The 17,356-nt window shown below is 40.0% G+C and overlaps 1 protein-coding gene across 2 annotated transcripts in view; it reads left to right on the forward strand.

Moving 5' to 3' along the window:
• The window catches only part of megf10 (multiple EGF-like-domains 10), a 94,461-nt gene that overhangs the window by 65,901 nt on the left and 11,204 nt on the right, over positions 1-17,356 (forward strand). Inside the window, exons 14-20 of one of the 2 annotated variants that reach the window (XM_044173373.1) lie at positions 5,423-5,569; positions 7,930-8,064; positions 8,544-8,672; positions 8,878-9,006; positions 14,899-15,027; positions 16,311-16,439; positions 16,696-16,926. In XM_044173373.1, the coding sequence (XP_044029308.1) occupies positions 5,423-5,569; positions 7,930-8,064; positions 8,544-8,672; positions 8,878-9,006; positions 14,899-15,027; positions 16,311-16,439; positions 16,696-16,926 (1,029 nt within the window). The remainder of the gene's footprint in view (positions 1-5,422; positions 5,570-7,929; positions 8,065-8,543; positions 8,673-8,877; positions 9,007-14,898; positions 15,028-16,310; positions 16,440-16,695; positions 16,927-17,356) is intronic. The other variant, XM_044173374.1, reaches the window with a different exon arrangement.

Genomic DNA, 17,356 nt, shown 5'->3' on the forward strand with positions numbered 1-17,356 from the left:
AAGACCCCACAACAACATCCAAAGAACTGCAGGCCTCACTTGCCTCATTTAACACTAGAAGTGCCAGAATTCCAAACTTACTAGAATTGCCGGAAGCGGTCATTTTGACCGCTAGATTCCAAACTCTATAATCTCTAATGATAAATTACCCAAATGGGAGATTAATGCATTTATTGTGTTAGGATATCTTTTAAAAAACAAATAACACCAAAATATACATTTAAAAAACTTTAATTATACATTTATCAATATTCACATCATCGCATATAGTAAACCGTAATTATTGCATACGCTATATTCACACCAGTATCACCGACTCCCGCTTTGCCTTCAGCCCATCGGTGATGCCCACGCTTGTGTGCACGGAGCTCAGCAAACATACATTCTTCCTCGGCTTTCCCTGGTAGATGGTGAACGTCGCTTCTACACATGGCACACCTTTTGTGCTGAACAGCTCCGCTTACTCTTTTGCGGAGGGGGGCGACTCACGCTTAGTTTTCCCCAGGGTGCCAACCAGGCTGGTCTTCTTGGCTTGTAAGGCGGTGGCCAGTTTCAGAGAAGTGAAGAAATGATCTGGTAATATTTCTTCCCTTACCCAGAAATGGCTCCCCAGTTTCAGCTCCACACTTTCTCCCACGAGCTGATCTTTGTTCCGCGTCTCCTCTTTTCCCAGAAACGTAGCCCCGTTCAGCATGGATTTTGAATTGACATCCGCAGCTAGCCAAAATTGTCAGGTCATGAGCTGTCACTACGGTGCTGATGTGCCTCAGCCACAGTGCAGTCCCAGATGTGCTTCAGCATGCCATCGTCAAACACACACAAGAAGGCCGTGAGCCGTGTGTGCTGTAGGTCAGCACAATAGAACAATAGAATAGCGCGAAAGTCACTGCGGTCAATATGACCGCGTATGGCCGAAATAGGTAAAAATGATCATATTTTCTTTGCCTTTTGTTTAATTTATATAAAACCTATTGTAAATAAAAATACAAATACTTTTAGTATATATATCTATATATATATATATATATATATATATATATATATATAGATATATATATATATATCTATATATATATAGACCCGACATAAGGTATATGAAGGCTAGTAAAGAATGTAGGCTACGTTAATTATGGCTATATGTAATAGCTAGTTATATAAATCAACATGGTAGCTAGTTATGATGTCCCTAATTTAGCTAGGTTTTGCGGTCAATTTGTGAAAGTTTGTGCTTCATTCATGTTATTATTATGATAGTCACAGTTCCTGTCCACTCGTTTTTGCCTCCTACAAATGCCACAAAGAAGACAGTAAAGGCTTACGTTATACCTGAGCTCTAGTTAGGTTGAAACTTGTAGTTCTGAAAGTTAAGTATCTTTTTTGTGAAAGCAAAAAGGTTTTTGTTTTGTTTTTGCATTTCAAAACATGTTTTCTTTAAAACCCAGAATGTAATATGGCACTTAAATGCACTAAATGGGTTTAGTTTTGACACATAATATCATTGTATGCAATTTAAGCAATAAAAATGTAGATTTTAAAAAAATGAAACCAGTTAGTTGTTCCTTTTAAGAGACCTGTCTTATTTTCTCTTTTGCATATTACTATTGCATTACTATATATATATACTATTACTCTTTAATAAAGCAGAAGTATTTCTTATTCGATTAATTGATGGAATAATCGGTACATTACTAAAATAATCAATAGCTGCAGCCCTACATCAATTTGTAAACAACATTTTACTGTTGTAGCTGATTGAGGTGGAGCTAGTTTTAACAACTTTAAACACAGTTAGGTCCGGTGGTTCTCCAAAGGCTCACAAGATAAATCTTGAGGGGTTATGAGATCATTAATGAGGCAGGAATGAAGAAAAAACAAGTTCTGCTACAAAAATTTCAAGGTATAAAGATTTTAAAACACAGGGTTGCACAATGAAATGTAAATTGTTGCCCCTTCATGCTACACACACATAAAACATATATACAAATATTTAAATTAGAATAGAATACAAATGAAATTAAAATAAAACAATATATACAGTTACTTATATATACTGTATATAATATACATATACACCCAGGATGTATGTACAGCATGTGCAATGTCAGTTTAAAGTTCCATGTATGAGGAGTCTCACAGCCTGAGGAAAGAAGCTGCTCTGTAGTCTGGTGGTACTGCAGCAGATAATTCTGCATCGTGTGCCAGATGACAGCAGGGTGAACAGGATGTGGCTGGGGTGGGTATTGTGTTTTAGTGTCCTTTGGGCAACTAACCATTATCAATGATGCGCGGTAGGTTGGTACCAATGATCTTCTGAGCGGTTTTAATCAGCCACTGCAAAGCCCTCCTGTCCTGGGCCATGCACACCCCATGCCAGTTTGTGATGTTTCCAGTCAGGAAGTCAACTTGGCACGGCAATTTTGACTTCTTAAGTTTCCTTAAGAAATATAACCGTTTCTGAGCTTTCTTTACCAGTGTGGAGATGTGTGATGACCACGACAGGTTCTCTGAGATGCTGATTCCCAGGAACCTAAAACTGTTCACCAAGCTCCACCTCAGCTCCACTGATGTAGACAGGGGTGTGTGTGTTTGCCTCCTTTTTGCTAAAATCAACAATCAGCTCTTTTGTTTTGCTGATGCTGAGCAGTAGGCTGTTCTCTGTTCTCCTCCACCCTGCAAGATTGTTGATTTCCTCGCGTTATGAAGTCTCATAGTTGTTTGAAATCCAGCCGATGATGGTGGTGTCGTCAGCAAACTTCACAGTTTGGCACTCAATCCCAGAATGCTAAGTTTGCCAATCAGTTTCATGGGGATGATTGTGTTGAATGCTGAGCTGATGTATGTGTTATTTTTAAGATATGTGAAGACTGAATGGAGGGCAGTGGAGATGGCATCCTCTGTGGATCTGTTGGCTCTGAATGTAAACTGGTTGAGGTCCAGGCTGGCTCGGATGTTGTCTTTGATGTGCTGGAGAACCAGTTTGTCAAAGCACTTCATCAGAATGGGGGTGAGTGCTACAGGGCAGTAGTCATTTAGACTAGACACTGCAGACTTGTTAGGTACAGGGACGATGGTGGCTGTCTTAAAGCAGGTAGGAACACTCTCCTGTAACAGGGATATGTTAAATATGTCAGTAATGACATTACTGTAACTAGCTGGTTGGCACCTGTGTTTAGTACACGCTCACGGATGTTATCAGGCCCAGCAGCTTTGCTCACATTTACTCTCAGCAGGATTCTTCTCACATCTCCTGTGGAGACTGACAATAGCCAGTCCTCTGGAGACGGAGTAGACTTGACAGCTGACTCTTTGTTGAGGAAATCAAAGCAAGCATATAAGGTGTTAAGCTCATCTGGCAACGTGACCTCACTCAAGATAGGGGTGCTCCTACTTTTGTAGCCTGTGATGGTCTTGATCACATGCCACATGTCTATGGTGTTGAGATCTCTCTCTACTCTCTCCTAATGCCTCCACTTTGCCTCCTTGATGCCAGCTTTCTGTCTCACTCTGGCGGTGCTGTATGCTTCCTTGTCACCTGACCGAAAGGCAACTTTTTTGGCTCTGGATAGGACCCTCACCTCTCCATTTGTCCAGGCTTTCTGGTTGGGGAATGATTTTATTGTCTTTGTGATCACCACATCATCAACACATTTGCTGATGTATGATGTCACTGATGATGTATATTCCTCAAGATTAATGTGGTTCTGCTGGGTGGCGGCATCTCTGAACATTTACCAGTCTATGAACTCAAAACATTTCTGTAGAATGCTGCTGTAGCGTCATCTGTCCACATTTTAACAGTTTTTTTCTGATGGTTTGACAGTTTTAATCAGCTGTGAGTAGGTTGGCAGGGAAATGTATTCTGATTGACCAAAGTGGGGGCGGGGGAGGGCATCTTAGCTGCCAGGAATGTTTGTGTAAACATTGTCCAGGGTATTGCTTCACCTGGTGGGGGTATGGACATGCTGGTGGAATTTAGGTAAAACAGTTCTGAGGTCCGTTTGATAAAAATAGCCAGCTACAATAAAAATATCGCCTGGTTGATATGTCATGTGACTGCTGGTGAGCTACAGTTCCTGTAGTGCATTTAAATTAGCGTCTGGGGGAATGTAAACAGCAGCAACAAAAACACTGGTGAATTCTCTGGGTTGATAATATGGTCGGCATCTTAACATTAAAAATTCGACATCTGGGAAACATTGTCCATCAACTTTGACTATGTTTGAGCACTAAGCATCATTGATATAAAAGTCTACCTCTCCTTGTCTTACTGGAGTCTTGCATTCTGTCGGCGTGGAACACGGTCTGTCCGTGAGTGTAATAGCTTGATCTGGGATGTTGTGGCGGAGCCACGTCTCTGTAAAGATGTTTGCACAACAGTTTCTGATTTCCCATTGCTAGGTTAGCCTTATTTCGTCAATTTTATTTTCCTGTGACCGGACATTAGCCAAGAATAGGTTGGGTAGTGGAGTAACCTTAGGTCCAAGCTGGGTTAGCTTAGCTCTTATCCCAGCTTTCTTCCCCCTCTTCTTGGGGTGGTTGCACTGCTGATCTGGCTGAGTGGTCTGAAGATGTTGTGGGCAGTGATCGTCTCAAGGTCTGCTGCACTTAATCCAATCCCTGTGCTTCCTGTTCTGATGGTGATGAGTGTTTTTCTGTCATAGGTAATACATGCTTTTGGTAATAAATAGCAAATAAAAACTAAAATGTAGCAAAGTTTGAGGGAGCTACTGGCCGCTGCATTTGCACACGGCGCCATCACCATGTATTCAGTTTTTGGACTTTGGACGGAATCTTTGCTTTTAGAGTAGGCTATGTGAAATATTGGATAATTTTACCTTTCGGGGCCTCAAACAATTATTCAAATGAAACCATTTAAGACATTTAAAGAAGAAATCACTCTTGAAAATGCAAACTCATAGACATCTAAAATATGAAAAGGAGCCCCAACTAAACACAAACTAAACTTGTCCAAAACAAGCCAATTTAGTATGTTTTATTTTTTGTAAAATCTTAATATGTAAAGTAACTAGTAATTATATCTGTAGTATAAGTATAAAATAGCATAAAGTAGAAATACTCAAAATTGTACTTGAGTAAATGTATATAGTTACTTTCCACAACTGATTATAAAATATCTTTCGATATCTCTTTTTATATATTTTTTAATTTTGTGGTTGACATTGCAGTGTTTGCATTGTCAGTCATGTATATGAAGTATGAAACAACTGATCAGGGGCAGCTAAATGATACCTAACTGTTTAGTTAGCTAAACCACCAAGTTGGAGCATTCCCTATGATGTGGTTGGTGTTGAAGAATCTTTTTTGAATTAGTCATAAGTGTACTCAGTTTACACTTGTATGCATTCACTGTATGAAATACACTAAAAAGTATTTGGATTTGTGTGTGTATGTGTGTGAGCAGGTATCCACTGTGACAGTGTGTGTGCAGAGGGCCGCTGGGGCCCAAACTGCTCCCTCACCTGTAACTGTAAAAACGGAGCATCCTGCTCGCCAGATGAAGGAACCTGTGAGTGTGCTCCAGGATACAGAGGCACCACATGTCAGAGGAGTAAGTCCTACATCTGCATCACATGCTGCTGAAAGATCATCACACAGCTGACGCTTGACATAAAGGAGTTTATTTTGAACTTCAGTCTTATTTTGATAGTTTTGTCTATTGGTAATAATAATATTGTATTCTGCAAGTTAATAACTAATATCTGGGATCACAGTGACATCACTAAAAATAAGTCACAAACTAAGCAGTCAGACGATTAGACAGGTTAGAGACAAACCTCCAGGTGAACAGTAAAATTATTACCCAAACTATCTGTTGTAAACATCAGTTTACAGACCCACTTCCTGCTTCAACTTTGACCTACTGTACTGACTATAGTTCACACACATTTTTCCTGTGCAGTGAGGAATTATTAGTGACATTTTACTTTCAGTTTGACCTCCAAATAAAGTGGTTTAGATAATCTGGATAAACTGTTAGTTTGTTTCCAACCTGTCTGATCATCTGACTTCTTGTGTTTCTGACCCATTGGATTTCATTGTAGTGATGTTACCGTGTTCCAGATGACCAGTGGGCTGACAGTCTTTAAACTTCATCATTGTTAAAACCACAATGTAGTGCAGTACCCGGGATGTGTCAATCCGGGGGTTCTTGAGATGATGTGCATCTACACTGGGGAAGATAGGACATTGGTGTATCGTGGCACATTTACCCACATTGTTGGTGTGAAGACTTACATAAAAGTCGGCGATGTATATTGCCCTTTTCTTTGGTCATCACCGATAGAAATGATGGCCGAAACTACACAAGTAAGGGCCAAGTTGTAATAAACCAGAATTATCCTTTAAAGTTACTGCTTTCATTAAAAAAATCTTTTGAAAATTCTTTTAAATTTTTAATTCACTTCAGAAGTAAGTAAAACAACCCTCACATAACAAGATCTTTTTTTTTTAAACAACTTGAATTTAAACAACTTAAATCACAGCTCCAAGATCCACTTGGAGCTTTAAATTGTATCACACAGTCATGATTAGTGAATGAATTTTTATCACTTGTCATGTAGATGGATCTATGGTTTTGATCAATAGTGTTGATGATGATTTCATCACACACACACACACACACACACACACACACACACACACACACACACACACACACACACACACACACACACACACACACAAACATCAACAGATCCATGTAAAGAGCAGTTTATGTGTCACCAGTGAAGTGCTCTGTTGTCTTCTGCATATATGCATTTAAGGAAGGAGGTTTTTAAATAGCAGGATGGCATATGATAAATATAACTAATTGTGCAGTGCTCTGGATTTACCAAGTTTGTGGTGGGGAACAGACCCCACCTGTATTCTACTAAAATGTGTCTTATTAGTTCAAAACAAAAATAACATCTTTGAAAGAAAAACGCTGCAGTAACCAATCATAAAATAATAAACACAATATAAGTTCACTAATTCTGGCAAACAAGTTTCCAGATTGTGCACCTAAAGAAGCCATGGTAACACTTTATAATATATATGCAATTTGTAGTGTAATTTCATGTATGTAATCAGGTACCAAAAAATTGTTCCTACTGGAATTTAAATTAGGTACAGTGGAGGAAAACAAGACTATGAGGAACAAAAAAATGGGCATTTTAGAGGAAAGGAGAAATACATTATACTCTAAGTATTTTTGTAAATACTGGGTACCTACAGGGTATAGTACTGGGAAACAGAACTGAAGTTTGGGGAACATGGTGTCAACAACACTGATATTCTGCAAACCTTTAAAGTAATTATGGTATAACATATTTCAAAGTTATGATATGCTAAAACTGTGCGGGTACAGTAAAGTAACGAAACTATACTGTATAATTTATTTCTCTTTTCCACTAAAATGCACAGTTGTTACTCCCTTGTTCCCCATAGTCTTGTTTTCGTCCACTGTACCTACATTTAAGTACCACTAAGAACTGGTCATTTCATAGGCACCTGATTCATACAAAGAAATTACACTGTCAATCTGTATTGTAAAGTGTCACAGAGGTCACAATCTAAAATATGTTGTTCATTTCAAGATAGGTTTAAATATAAATTAATCAATCTGAGTCAATCTGAAACTCCTGGTAAACTCTGAAATTTTTTGACTCTATGTATTGCTAATTCTTCTTGCTCTATCTGGCACCCCGGAGAGTGAGAATATTTGTGCACAGGGATATCACCTAATGACATATGACAATTGTGGATCTGTAGTCTGATGTTAAATCTCACCCTGAATTCCTCCTAAACTCTCTTTCACTCCCAGAAGGCTCCTAAAAGTTGTTGATTGCATGATTAGCTGTTGCCTTAGTAAATTGGGTTTACAGATTAAATGACCTCAGATTTGTGTTTCCCCTGGTTTGCCTGTAGTCTGCTCTCCAGGTTACTTTGGTCACCGCTGCAGTCAGACCTGTCCACAGTGTGTCCACAGTAACGGACCATGTCACCACATCACAGGACAGTGTGACTGTCTGCCGGGCTTCAAGGGGACACTGTGCAACGAGGGTGAGTTACTCTGTAGCACACTATTTCTACTGTGTTACAAAGGCTTCAGGATTCATCCCATGTTGGTTTTTAAAGGCTGATACTGGTCACAGCTTCCTGTTGATATTAGTCCTAGAAGTGCTCCAAGAGTTATTACACTCTCTGAGAATTTCCCTGTAAAAAAGATCAAAGCTGTTCAAGAAGCATCTGAGCCTAAAGAAAGCTGCTAGCATGACTGTCACTTTGATGGGACACACGTCTGTGTGAACATGACCCATACACAAATTCCATTTTCACTGTAAATATTTATCAGAACATTTGGTCATGTGATGTAACACACTGCTCAACAAAGTTAGACACATGAGAACAATATTGACCATTTGTGTGTGATAAAAATGTCACAGTGAACCTAATCAGCAACCATGATACTCAAGAAGTGAAAATACTTCTAAAATGTGGCTGACGAACATGAATGATTAATACACGTGTCTTGTGTGCAGTGTGTCCCAGTGGTCGCTTTGGGAAGAACTGTGCCTGGAGCTGTAGCTGCACCAACAACGGCACATGTAACCCCATCGATGGCTCCTGTCAGTGTTATCCAGGATGGATTGGCAGCGACTGCTCCCAGCGTGCGTTCACTCAATAAAATAATAAATAAGATACATGGTGGTTCTGATGTGTTTTATAATGTTAATGTCCTGTAAAGTACTTGTTTCTTCATGAAACTGTGTATTGTGATGTGAAAATAAAAGTTATTTAGAAAGGATATTTAGCTATGAACTGGTATGACTAAAGATTTATGAGCACTAAAATTTTGTTGTCACTGTGTTGCAGCATGTCCACCTGGTCAGTGGGGACCCAACTGCATCCACACATGTAACTGTCACAATGGAGCCTACTGCAGTGCTTATGACGGAGAATGCAAGTGCACCCCAGGATGGACCGGCCTCTACTGCACACAACGTCAGTCACACATACACACACACACACACACATACACAGAAGAGTAGTTTTCCTGTGACAGCTAGTTGATGTCACATAGTAGATTACTGTGGAAACAGGTTTAACCCTTTTATTGTGTTCGTTCTGTGTTTCTTATTATGGTGTTCCCTGCCAATTATGTGAATTGAATTGGCCGGTCTGTTTTAACTGTTAAGCAAACATAAAACATAAATTATCACCAGATGTGTGACATCTTCATTCCTAGTCATTATTACAAGTTCTACACTTATTTTTGTTTTATTATTTATCGAGGAAAATATATTGATGATTATCACAGACTGGTAGGTGTTTAGCCAGGATACTGTTTTGAAACCATCTAAAAAAGTTTATTGGTACCATAGTCCCATTTGGTGGCTACGATAAGCGACATCTGTTTCTGGTCTGACTGATGACACTTTATTCAGAAAGAACATTAATGACAACTTAACTCATCATTTATTTCAAAAACATAGATTCAACCTAAAAACAGATTGTAATAACTTGAACATGTGTGTGTGTGTGTGTTCATAAGCATGAGTGGCAATGTGTGATCATTTTGGCGTGTGCCTTAGTCATGGCATTTGTGGCAGGTGAGGCTAGTTTTGATGTCTGGGCACATAAGCACAAGAAAGAGATATGTTCCTGTAACTAACATTATATTGTTTTGTCTGGAAGATGTGGTTCCCGTGGCATGATGAGGCGGGAAAGAGGGTGCTCAATAATGAGGAGGAGGTTAAGTCTGGGTCTGCAGGTGCGTTTGTGTGTGAGAACAAAGGCCCTCGTCTTCGTGTGTATGTGTGTGTCGAGAGGTCTGGTCTGTGTGTGTGGGGTGATGGGGTTGTTGGTGGTGGGATGGGTTGGGTGTGATGTTGGGGTGTATGGGGAAGTATTCCATCTGCTGGTTGAACATAATATAGCATAACATAACATATTCACACACATATTTTATATATATATATATATATATCACCAATTCAGAAGTTATGTCATTGCACTTGTCCTATAGAGCAGGTCTAGACCGTACTGTCTGTCTGTCTGTGTGTTTGTGTGTGTGTGAGAGAGAGAGTGAATGTGTGAGTGTGTGTGTGAGAGAGAGATTTTAAAACCTCTATTTGCTCAAAACAGTTTTCTAAATGCAATGATGCTGTATATTCAGAAAAGCTGAAAAAGTAAATGAAAAGATGTAAGTAAATAAAAATAAATGAGCTCAAAATGAGTCCAAAAATCAGGTCATTCTCTAGAACAGAACATAAAACATTTTTAAGGCACCATATGCTTGTGAACTCTTCCACATTGTTTGTTGTGCTGTAGAAACTGTAATCAACTTTCAGTCTGGCCTTTATCATCCTGACAAAAATAATATTCACATCAGAATCCAAAGAGTCCTCCATTTTATTCCTTCTGCTGTGGTAGATAGCCATTTTTGCTTGAACTTAAACAAAATTAAACAACTGGCATTTTGCTCTCCACTTTTGACTGTATCTGTAGTCTAAGATGAACACGTGCTTAGAAAAAGTTTCTCCAAACATCCTGAACACTTGTTGTAGCAATTGAAAGCCACAATACCGTGCAGAAATCTCCACTGTAAATCTCCGACTCTTTTGGTTAACAGTGTTTTATATAGTGCTCTCCACACAGGCTTGACCTCATTGTTAAGCCCTAGATGAGCTCTCCGAGGAGTGTCAGCTTGACCACTCAGTTTGTTCTTGTTTAAAACTTTAACCAACAGTTTGCACATAGTTTTTCCTCCCATGATATTTAGTCCAATTCCAACAGTTGACCAGTACAGTCTTTAAAATCAGGAACAAGTGTCAGTGTGTTGAAAGGGCCATCAACATTTGATTGACAGTGTCCATTCCAGTGTGCATTTAACAAAGAGAGTTCAGTCTGTGTCAGCTCACACTTCCAGGTGTTGAGCAGGTGAACCTGACAGATTGAACTACCAAATAAGAGGCCAGATTTGCAGCGTTGATCAGATGAGGTCCACACAGTTCCACCACGTGTCCTAGTGTGACAACCCCCGCCGAGCACAGCAGCTGCAGCACAAAGGGTCCCGCTGCGCGCTCTGCGTTGAAGCGGGTCCCATGTACTACTGGCTCTTTCAAAAGCCAAGACAGGGAAACACAGTTTGTCAGTGTCTGTTTGCAGAACATCCCCCACACAGTAAACAGTCCATGAACTTTGGGAGATTGCACAGTTTTTAAGCACTCAGGTCAATTAGAAACAGAGGTTCAGTGAGACCACGGCTCAGTATGGCTCGGGCTATGGGTCTCCAGACAAGTTCTGTGGGTCTGGCGAAGAGCTTCTGGATTCAAAAGGTAGCACCCCTGTTGGCCAGGTGAACGAGCCCCTGTCCTCCTTCCTCCTTTGGCAGGAACAGCCCGCTCTGCGGGACCCAGTGCAGAAGAAGAAATCCATCAACACCACCTGTATCCTGGCCAGCAGATGTGTTGGGGGTCCACACATACCAGTTGATGCCATAGCATGGAAGACACCAAATTGTTAATCCCTAATGTGCAGCCTTTAAAAGGACATATGTGGCAAAATCCATTTACATCTTCTGAGTCATCCTTCAACCTTCTTTTAAACATTGTCCCAGTTTTTGCACAAAAGAAGAATCATCACCAAGATAAACACCAAGGTATTTAAACCCTCTCTTGTTCCATATTAATCTCCCAGGTAAGGCGAGCTTCTTGCTCAGCTCATCACAAACTGCTAAGGCTTCACTTTTTCCACCAATTGACCTTAGCAGAGGATAGAGTACCGAAATCATTAACAGTTTCAACAAGGACATTAATATCATCTTGTTTTTTGACAAGGACAACAACATCATCAGCGTAAGCAGATGGCAGCCAGTTCTTAATTTCCTGTAGATCCCCTTTCTTGGGGAGAAGGGTGAGGACTACTCTCCTGCAGCTCAAGGTTAACTGTCCTTTATTAAGACTGCTGGTCTGTCTCTGAGAACAATTAGCAGATCCTTGCCAATCACAGACCAGAAAACCTTCTGAAAGGTCTGCAAGAAGGCCATCAATCCCTGTAGCCTTGCCGCTCTCTAGGCTCTGCAGCGCAACATGTAGCTCATCAGCGGAGATCTGTGCATCCAACTCTGCATTGACCTCCACGGGAACCTTGGGTAGCCTCTCGTAGAATGACTGCGCCACCTCCGGTCTCACCTGGAATTCTTTCGTGAAGAGCTCCTCATTGAAGGCAACTGCACATCTGCGAATCTCTGCAGACCCTTGCAGCAGCTGCCCAGTGTTGGACTGCAGGGAATGCATGAACCTTTTTTTGTCCATTCTTACATTCGATGCCGAAGAAAAAGTGAGAGGGAGCATCCATTTTGGCAACATTTTAGACAGTTTTTAACGGGAGTGAACCAGAGCACCTTGAGCAGAAAAACCCAGCAGGTCAGATAGAGCTGACTTTTTGCTTTTGAGAACATTAATATGTTCTCTTTCTCCTGTGGAGTCTGCTAAATCTTGCAGCTCCACTATTACTCTCTCCAGAGCTTTCATAGACCTGGTCATGTCCCTTGTGACATTGAGAGTGTACTTTAGGCACAGCTGTTTACTGTTGTAAAGAAATGTATTCAGATTTTGTCTTTGTATAGTTACTCCAAAAGAGACTGAAAGCATTCTTAAAAACATCAGATATCAAAATATCAGAAAGCAGGGCCATACTGAAATGCCAATAGGCACTATTAAATTTTACATCTTTAACTAAAATAGAAACCCGTACAAGAGAATGATCTGAAATACCCACTGGGTGGATCAAGCAACTTTAAAGTACATTGGTCTGATGTTTGAAACTGTAAAATCTATCAAACCTAGCCATAGATAAAGAGTTATCTTTTGCATGAACCCAAATATATTGACGGATGGGTGTGATGAAAATGCCTCCAAGCATCACATAAATAATTTGCCTCAATTAACTTAACAAGACAACTCTTGGAAGCTCTATGTGGTTCTGGATGGTTTCTGTCTAAAACTGCATTTGCAATACAGTTAAAGTCACCACCCAGGAACATGTATCCTTCACCACTACAGTTACAGTTAACAACATTGTTTAAAATGTTTTAAAAAACAATGCTTTCTGTGCCTATGCTTGGAGCATATACATTAATGAAAGTCATTTTTACATTTTCATACACGGCTTGCATTTTTGTAAGTGACCCTTAATATATACAGTGACACAAGAAATGGGTTAATAATCTTTAGAAAACAAGATACCAACTTCACTACTGTTCCTACTCTTATGGCTGAGGAAAACTTCCCCATTACATTCCCTCCATGCAGGTTCATTCACAGCTGTGCTGTGTATTTCTATGTAGAAAAATAACATTTACCTTCCTAACCTTAAATAAACTGAAAAGAGAAGCTCTCTTGACATCCTCTCTGGCACCATTAATGTTTAAAGAGCCCAGCTTTATGTCAAACATGTTAATGATGAAGCTGCATTTAAACAAGACAGAGAGGAACCTAGCTTTTAACATCAGTTTTTTTAGTCGAAAAACTTCTTGGTCAGTAAAGGTTGGTTGGCCAGTGCATTCTGTGTTTTTCTTGAAAAGTCTGAGTCAGGGAACAGTTTTAAATCCGGGAAGAAATCGTCAACTTTAACTAGTCTCATGCCTTTTGTGTCTAGTGTAAAAAAGACCTGATTCTGGTGGAGTAACCACTCCCCACAATCACCTGTATGTTTCCACTTAGTTCACTTTCCTGCGTGTTTATTTCACTGTCCTCTGACTGAGAGAAGGAACACGTCGGGTTTATCTTTGACACTTTTGTAACTTGTTCATTGGTTGGTTTGTTTTCTGATTTTTTTCTTTTAGTTGACAATTTGGAAACTTCCTCATCCAACAACATTGACTCCGCCACTCTAGTCGCAGTGTAACCAATATTTTCCTTTTACTCAGTTTGTGTTTTCTGCTCACCTTGCTGACTCATTAGACTTTCCATGACCTTGTTCTCCTGATCTCTGTTATCTCTGTTTTCCTCCTGTGATTCCTCTGTGTTTGTCCAATAAAGAGGCTCCGCTGTCGGCTCTGACAGGCGGCAGCTCCGCTGCAGAAGCAGCTGACCGACTCTCACCGTCTCTGTCCGGACATGAATGAATCAAGTGTCCCTCAGTTTCACACCTGAAACATTTCATTGTTTCGGGTCACATGCACAATACAACCAAAATCCTCAACTTTAAACTTGAACACCAAATTCAGCTCCTCATCGCTCTTTTTAAGGGCCATGAAAATGTGTCTCCTAAAACACACAACTTGTTTAAGATGAGATTTACAGCTGATGGGGATCATCTTTATCGGAGACACTAACTGTGTCTTGCCAGCTCTTTCTCCAAAAGCTAATTTTTCAGGAACGGGAGAACATTGGAAATAATTACCTTTTTGCAACACAACACAGCAACAAGTACATAAACAGTGAAACAAGAGTAGGAAAACAAGCAAAAAGAGTTAGAAAAACTCACACACTCCAACATGCTCTCTGCAGCACTCACCACACTCACTCCCAGCATGCACTTAGACAGAGAGAAAGAGAGAGACCCTCCATTCCAAAGCTCTCTATCTCCCTCTCTCAGATATAAATTATCCTGGCATTCAAATTAATGCAATAACCATAAATGTTGCACAGCATTTTGTATGACGTCATTAAATAGACTGAGTTTCTCTCAGCACCCCTGAAGTCTGACTTCCAGCATCCCTGTTAATGACAGAAGAAAGTTGTAATCAGCCAGTTTTGTCCAGAACACAATAGGAGGGTTAAATTACAGCTCTACATGATAAAACCAATGATAAAACATATGTCACACAGCCTTTGTTGTTTATTTCAGAAATATAGCGTTTTGTGTTGTATGATGACTACCTTGCAGGGTGTCCATTAGGTTTCTATGGGAAGGACTGTTCTCAGACCTGTCAGTGTAGGAATGGAGCTGACTGTGACCACATCTCTGGACAGTGCACCTGTCGCACCGGCTTCATGGGACGACACTGTGAACAAAGTATGTTAAACTGTCTTAATCCTGTCTGCTTTTAACTCTCTTTGTTTCTTTCTTTCTTTCCACATCCCTTCCTGTTTAGATGAGTATGTGTTCAATGATGCACACTTTTATACTCTTATTTACTTACACTTTGTGCCTACACCTCAACTCTGACACTTCAACTCCTTTCTTGTAAACTGCTGTACACTGTTTATACCTAGACAAGTAATTTGTGTGATTGCTACAGTGATGCACACTTTTGCACTCTTATTTACCTCTTTATGATTTTGTTTTTTATTTGTGATGTCACCACACTAACCACCTAAGGTACCATCTCAACATTTGACCTCCTCTCAGTGCTTACACTGATTGTGCCTACAACCTTAACTGACACTTCAACTCCTTTCAATCTGTGCACTTCAGCAGTCTCTCCAACCCTTTTCAGCACTTTAACTTCAAGTGACAATTCAACTTCTTTCCATGTTTAAATTTCAGTTTCATTTCATTCACTTTTCTTTCAGTGCTTCAACTTCAGAAAGTCAAGTACTCCCATACAAATAAATTTCAAAAGCTTCAAATACTCAAAATTTTAAGACATTGAAGCTAAAGCAGGCTCACATACATATATATGTATGTGACCCTGCACACTGTGACAGTTTGACTTTCTGTGTTCTCTTATTTAATTTTTATTATTTGGTTAAGGGTGCCAGCCAGGTCTCTCTCCTGGCATTTAAGATTGGTCAGTCACGTTTTGTAGTTGTTTGTGCTTTTTTAAATGTTTAAATCAAACCTCACAAGGGATGCACACAATCAAAATGTACACCCTAACATTGAATGACCACAACCAACAAGAACACCACAAGCACAATAAAAACCAAAATATTCATATATTTCAAGACATTCACAAAACAACCCAATATTCCACATTCCCAAAATCCACAAAACGAAGGATAATCCAACTCAAAATTCCACCATGAGTTTTCTTTCACACTTTTTTAGTCCAGTTACATTCCGTTGCCTAAAGAGAAAAATAAAGATTAGGTTCAGTTTGTTGAATGTAAACAAAATGGAGAAAAATAGAGCGTGTTGCTCTGGCCAATGCTCAATCACTCTCCTCCAAAAAAAAACCCAATACCAGATAAACGGAAGTGAGTTGAACTGTGGCATGAGCCAGGAACGAATTGGTGAGTAGATTGTGAAAATGGGTGTTTCCGGGGTGTAACCAGGTGGTGAAATCTGATGACGAAGTACAGGTTGTCACAACTCACACACACACGACTTAAACACCTTTTTCTTATTTCCAGAGTGTCCTCCTGGTTCATACGGTTATGGCTGCCGTCAGGTCTGTGACTGTCTAAATAACTCCACGTGTGATCACATGACTGGTACATGTTACTGCAACCCAGGCTGGAAGGGATCTCGCTGTGACCAAGGTGAGGACACCTCAATAAAAGTGGAATCAATCAATGTTCGTTAAGAAACAGTTCCAAAATGCCTGTTGTCCATAGTCAGTTCTCAGATCTGTTTTTGAGAATGGTTACTGTAATCAGATTTCCTTGGTTGTCTAATAGTTGACAGTCATCTCCTTTTTGAAAGTTTTATTTTCAGAAATGGACCAAATGTTTATTAAGACCGAACAGACTCTTAGGCCTCTAACTCTGGTTCTACATTTTCAATTCCTCTTGTCAGCAGCTGGTGTGGTGGTGGTGGGCAGCCTCAACAGTTTGACCAGTACAGCCATGCAGGTGGACACCTACCAGATCGGAGCCATCGCAGGAATCATTGTCCTGGTGCTGCTGGTGCTCTTTCTCCTCCTCCTCTTCATCATCTACAGGAAAAAGCAGAAGGGTAAAGAGCCCACCATACCTGCTGTGACCTACACTCCTGCTCTGAGGGTCACTGCTGATTACACCATCGCAGGTACATTACATGTTGACCTGCTTCAAATGGCAACCTGCTTAGTGACTGTGTACTGTCCCAGGCATGTTAGACAGGTCTTTCCTCATGTTAGGCCATCAGGTGTTTCTCCTAAAATGTGTCATCTTTTTCCTTAATTGTTGTATTGCTTTTAAACAGTTAAATACTATTTTGTTTTCCTTTTAACAGGATTCCAATACAATGAAAATACTCACATGTTTTTCATGCTAAATGGAGTCCACAGTCCCATTTACAGAATAATTCTATGTATGCTGTTTTTCCTATAATAGCAAGTGAATTTACACAATCACTGTCTAGGGTGCTGGAAAGAGATTCATTTATTTTACAGTAACCAGGGGATTTTATGCCATGTTTAAATTTAAAAACACATAGATTACTAGTCATGAGTAAAGCAATTTAGGCCATAGAGCAT

The sequence above is a fragment of the Siniperca chuatsi genome, linkage group LG18 (assembly GCF_020085105.1).
Source record: "Siniperca chuatsi isolate FFG_IHB_CAS linkage group LG18, ASM2008510v1, whole genome shotgun sequence".
Taxonomy (NCBI): domain Eukaryota; kingdom Metazoa; phylum Chordata; class Actinopteri; order Centrarchiformes; family Sinipercidae; genus Siniperca; species Siniperca chuatsi.